General features: G+C 55.7%; 1 protein-coding gene across 4 annotated transcripts in view; it reads right to left on the reverse strand.

Moving 5' to 3' along the window:
- The window catches only part of EPG5 (ectopic P-granules 5 autophagy tethering factor), a 55,320-nt gene extending 54,853 nt beyond the window's left edge, over positions 1–467 (reverse strand). For all 4 annotated transcript variants that reach the window (XM_058043768.1, XM_058043766.1, XM_058043767.1 and 1 more), the window contains exon 1: positions 394–467. In XM_058043768.1, coding sequence (XP_057899751.1) covers positions 394–441 — 48 coding nt within the window. In that variant the 5' untranslated portion in view covers positions 442–467. The remainder of the gene's footprint in view (positions 1–393) is intronic.
- Between the last annotated feature and the right edge of the window lie 5,561 nt (positions 468–6,028).

The following is a 6,028-nucleotide window of genomic DNA, read 5'->3' on the forward strand; positions in this document are numbered from 1 at the left end:
GCACATTCCCTCAGCTCTCCCACAGGACACGGGACCCCGGAGGAGGCCGCAGGACAAGGTAATAAAAACCTTGTTTACATCCTGCTACAGCACAAGGCCCGTCACCACCCTCACACGCCTGGCAAACACTACGAAACCCACGGATACGGAGTGCAGAACAGCAGGAATCTTTTTACGGAACAAAAAAAAAAAAACCCAAAAAAACACAACAACATCACCCAGACAGGCTCCCCCACTCTCCACCCTCCACCATTAGAGGCCGCACAAACACGGATGTAAACACGGCCTGGCGCGGCCACCCCCACACGCGGGTCGCTCCCTCGGCCTAGCGGCGGCGGAGCACGCCCCGAGCCCCCTCCCCCCCGGTGCCGGTGCCGGTGCCGGTGCCGTTACCTTGGGGCGGGAGCGGGCGCGGCGCGGGGGTCGCACGGCCTCGGCCATGGCCCCGCTCCCCGCGCTCAGGCGGCACCGGGCCGCGCAGGGACGGGCGGCGGGACACGCCCCCGCCGCGCCGCCCAATCACACACAGCCATGGGCGGCGGGACACGCCCCCGCCGCGCCGGCCAATCACAGGGCGCGGCTGGGGTGGGGCGGGGCCGCGGCCGTGAGGGAGGGACGGGGCGGGGCGGGGCCAGGGGCTGAGGGAGCGGGGGGGTCCGGGCCCAGAGAGCGTCGGTGAGGGGAGACAGACAGTCTGTGGGGACACACAGACACTCCGTGGGCACACACAGGCACTGCGTGGGGACACACAGACACTCTAGGGACACACAGGCACTCCGTGGGGACACACAGACACTCCGTGGGTGCGCACAGACACTCCGTGGGGACACACAGACACTCCGTGAGGACACACAGACACTCCGTGGGGACACACAGACACTCCGTGGGCGCACACAGACACTCCGTGGGGACACACAGGCACTCCGTGGGGACACACAGACACTCCGTGGGAACACACAGACACTCCGTGGGGACACACAGGCACTCTGTGGGGACACATCGGCACTCCGTGGGGACATACAGACACTCCGTGGGGACACACAGACACTGCGTGGGGACGCACAGACACTCCGTGGGGACACACAGGCACTCCGTGGGGACACACAGGCACTGCGTGGGGACACACAGACACTGCATGGGGACACACAGACACTCCGTGGGGACACACAGGCACTCCGTGGGGACACACAGACACTGCATGGGGACACACAGACACTCCGTGGGCGCACACAGACACTCCGTGGGGACACACAGACACTCTAGGGACACACAGACACTCCGTGGGGACACACAGACACTCCGTGGGCACACACAGACACTCTAGGGACACACAGACACTCCATGGGGACACACAGACACTCTGTGGAGACACACAGACACTCCGTGGGTGCACACAGACACTCTAGGGGCACACACAGGCACTCCGTGGGGACACACAGACACTCTAGGGACACACAGACACTCCGTGGGGACACACAGACACTCTAGGGACACACAGACACTCCATGGGGACACACAGACACTCCGTGGGGACACACAGACACTCCGTGGGCACACACAGACACTCCGTGGGGACACACAGACACTCCTTGGGGACATACAGACACTGCGTGGGGACACACAGACACTGCGTGGGGACACACAGGCACTGCGTGGGGACACACAGACACTCCGTGGGAACACACAGGCACTCCGTGGGGACACACAGGCACTCCGTGGGGACACATCGGCACTCCGTGGGGACATACAGACACTGCGTGGGGACACACAGACACTCCGTGGGCACACACAGACACTGCGTGGGGACACACAGACACTGCGTGGGGACACACAGGCACTGCGTGGGGACACACAGACACTCCGTGGGAACACACAGGCACTCCGTGGGGACACACAGGCACTCCGTGGGGACACATCGGCACTCCGTGGGGACACACAGACACTGCGTGGGGACACACAGGCACTCCGTGGGTGCACACAGACACTGCGTGGGGACACACAGACACTCCGTGGGCGCACACAGACACTCCGTGGGCGCACACAGACACTCCGTGGGGACACACAGACACTCCGTGGGGACACACAGGCACTCCGTGGGGACACACAGACACTCCGTGGGGACACACAGACACTCCGTGGGCACACACAGGCACTCCGTGGGGACACACAGACACTCCGTGGGCACACACAGGCACTCCGTGGGCACACACAGACACTCCGTGGGCACACACAGGCACTCCGTGGGGACACACAGACACTCCGTGGGGACACACAGGCACTGCGTGGGGACACACAGACACTCTGTGGGTACACACAGACACTCCGTGGGTGCACACAGACACTCCGTGGGGACACACAGGCACTCTGTGGGGACACATCGGCACTCCGTGGGGACACACAGACACTCCGTGGGAACACACAGACACTCCGTGGGGGCACACAGACACTGCGTGGGGACACACAGACACTCCGTGGGCGCACACAGACACTCCGTGGGGACACACAGGCACTCCGTGGGGGCACACAGGCACTCCGTGGGGACACACAGACACTCCGTGGGGACATACAGACACTCCGTGGGGACACACAGGCACTGCGTGGGGACACACAGACACTCCGTGGGCACACACAGGCACTCCGTGGGGACACACAGGCACTCCGTGGGGACACACAGACACTCCGTGGGGACACACAGGCACTGCGTGGGGACACACAGACACTCTAGGGACACACAGACACTCCGTGGGCACACACAGCACTCCGTGGGCACACACAGACACTCTAGGGACACACAGGCACTGCGTGGGGACACACAGACCCTCATCGGGACAGACACACACTCTGTGGGGGCAGACAGACACTCATAGGGACACAAAGATACTTCATAGGGACATACAGACACTTCATGGGGACAGACAGATGCTCCGTGGGGACACACAGACACTCGGGGGGACAGACAGATACTCTATGGGGGCAGACAGGCACTCACAGGGACACAAAGACACTCTGTGGGGATGGACAGACACTCCTTGGGGACACACAGACACTCATGGGGACACTTAGATCATCCATGGGGACATTTAGACTGCCCATGGGGTCACACAGGCCATCCATGGGGACACACAGCGTGTCCATGGGAACACACAGGCCATCCATGGGGACATTGGGAATGTCCATGGGGTCACACAGGCCATCCATGGGGACACACAGAGCGCCCATGGGGTGACACTAAGTGTGCATGTTGACATCCAGTGCATCCATAGGGACAAACAGGGACATACACACTGCCCAGAGGGACTCACAGAGAGTCCACAGTGACCCAGAGATTGCTATAGGGACTCAAAGACATCTATAGAGCCAGCCCAAGCTTCTGCCACAGGGAATGTGGAATGAGAAGCCAAGCCCCCAGCAGCAGGATGGGGAGTGTGAGCTCACTTCTGTGTGCCCCAGGGCGTGAGACACCCTCCATCCAGCACAGCAGGAATGCTGGCCCAGCCCCAGAGCAGCAGCCGCTGTCCCCAGAGCCCTGTCCTGGCACCCAGCCATCCCCAGGGAGCCACAGCCGGAGCAGGAGGGACTTCCCTCAGTGCCCAGGAGGATGAGCCCCCCCAGAGCTCAGGGGCACATCACAGTCCCGTTACTGGCCTTGAGCAGGCACTGTTCTCTCCCTGGAACCTTGTACTTAGAGCTTGAGAAGTCTTTGTGTTACTAGTGTAACCTGGAATTTGTAGTTATCTATGGGAAAGGTAAACTGGACGTGGCTGTAGGGGGAAACCTTCTCCAGCGCCCCAATTCTGGGATTACTTCTGTGTTTTCAGTAAACGTGCGAGCCAAGTTTTAGCCCCACTGGGCACCTCTACACCCAGAAAACCCAAACAGCATCTGTTGTGTTCAATCAGTGGAAAAATCCCAGAAGAGAAATCATGCAAGTTTTTGCAGAGCAGACACTCCTCCAGGGCAAGCAGCCCTGCATGGTCTGCAGCTCATGGCTAATGATATGCACTTCTCATGCCATTCTCTTTTGGGGTTTTTTCTCCCATTGCTGTGTTGCTATTGAGCAAGAACTGAAATAAAGGATCTTGCAGGTTTCCATACAGGATAGACTAGGATGCTTTGCATGGATCCCAAACCCGTCCCCAACAGAAAGTGAACACGACAACTTTAAAAAAGAACACATATCCAGAACACGAGACTCAGAACTTATTTTTTAAAATATGTATTTATAGAACTAAGACTACAGCAGGCTCCTTCAGAAGAGTATTTGTATCCTTGGTCTTTCAGAAATAAATAGGATAGCTGATTCCTTGCCATGTGCACTCTCCACAGCTCACAGTGAGGCAGCAGGGCAGATGTTGGAGCTCACTGTCATCTTCCCCACACAAATAAATCCAGTGAAAACCCCAAGGACTGGTGGGCTGAGGCACATGCTGAAGCCATGCAGATTAAACTTGAAAAACATCATAAAAACAGCAAATCACGTTGCTCCAGGTTAGTGGCCTGGCACCAGGTTTAGATAGGTAAACTGTGTGTTTATCCCCATGTCCTGTGTCCCTGTGTCCAGTGAAATAAGGCAGCAAGGAGCAGTGGAGCAGCACTGCACACAGGGACATCAGAGAGACCAGCAGCCCCAAGGCACGAAAGCTTCTGGATCAAAGCCATAATCATATCTGTATCTGTGGCAACAACAAGGGCAGGAACTTTCAGGAGAAGTGGTCAGAAAAACAGGTTTCATGGCTCCAGCAATAGATAGGTTTGTTTCCAGTGGTGCATAGTCAGAACACGAGGTTAGAGAATCACAGAAGTTAATTAAATCATACAGTCAGAGAATCCCAGGATGGTTTGGGTTGGAAGGGACCTTAAAGACCACCTAGTTCTGATCCCTTAGGATTCTACCTTTTATATTTTTCAAATATTTGTAATCCTGCAATTCTTTAGTGTATAACCCTAAACTCCATATGGAGTGTTAGCTACTGCTTTCCTATTTTGGTCAGACAAAACAATTCCTCTCTAGGCCTGGGAATCAAGGACTCCTTACTGTCTCAGGCCCTGAGAAACATAAACAAAAGTGAGTTGAAGGGCAGCAAACTTGGGATAAATGACTTCATTACCTGAAGCTGCAATTGGAAGATTAACCCCCAAGATGCAAATGGACCGAACTTACAAAAATGTGAAAACCCATGACCCATAGTCCATACATTGGGGGGCTTTGTCTGCCCAAAATGTACCTGAAGGCCCTTCAATAAATATAACTTTTTATTCCTTTAGTTTCGTCTGGACTCTGTTTTTAGGTAGTCCCAAAAAGGCATCAGTTCCAACTCCCTGCTACGGGCAGGGACACCTTCCACTAGATTAGGTGGCTCCAAGCCCCATCCAGCCTGGTCTCCAGAGCTTACCAGGGGCAACCTGATAAACCTAAGAGCCCACAAGACCCTCATCAGAGAGGTGGCTGGAAGAGTTGAATAAATTCCTTAGGACCTTCCTGGGACCTCCCAGCAGGTTGGATGTGACACAGCCCCTCCCTGGGTAGATGCAAAGCAGCTTCCACTTAACCCTGGAGCACAGCTACAGCTAAGACAGACACGTGGTGCAAATGCTGGTGCCCCTCTAAGTAAGATTTCTGAGAGATATGAGTAAAATTTCATCTAAATGACCTAAAATTTCACCTAAAGTTTAATCCCCACTTATGAAAGACTTTAGGTAGAGGCAAGAGCCTTTAGGAACAGGCAAAACCTGAGATCTGGGAGGGATGCACATACCCTGGACACAAGCCAGAGTGCCCAAAGCATCGTGCAGCACTCCTCCCTGCACATACAACTTCTTAGTTGTACAGAGAGTGGGAGGCCCCAGACTTTCTAGATGGCTACACTTCAGAATAATTTCAAATCAAAACCTTCTTCTGACACAGATCACCCCTGTGTCTGGTCCTTTTCCTCCTCTGAGTGTGAAGATCCATCCAAGGAGTTTGCTGATCAAAGGCACAGGTTTTTAGTAAGCGCTTTCTGAATGTACAAATAATTATCATAGTCCT

The sequence above is a fragment of the Melospiza georgiana genome, chromosome Z (assembly GCF_028018845.1).
Source record: "Melospiza georgiana isolate bMelGeo1 chromosome Z, bMelGeo1.pri, whole genome shotgun sequence".
In the NCBI taxonomy this organism is placed as follows: domain Eukaryota; kingdom Metazoa; phylum Chordata; class Aves; order Passeriformes; family Passerellidae; genus Melospiza; species Melospiza georgiana.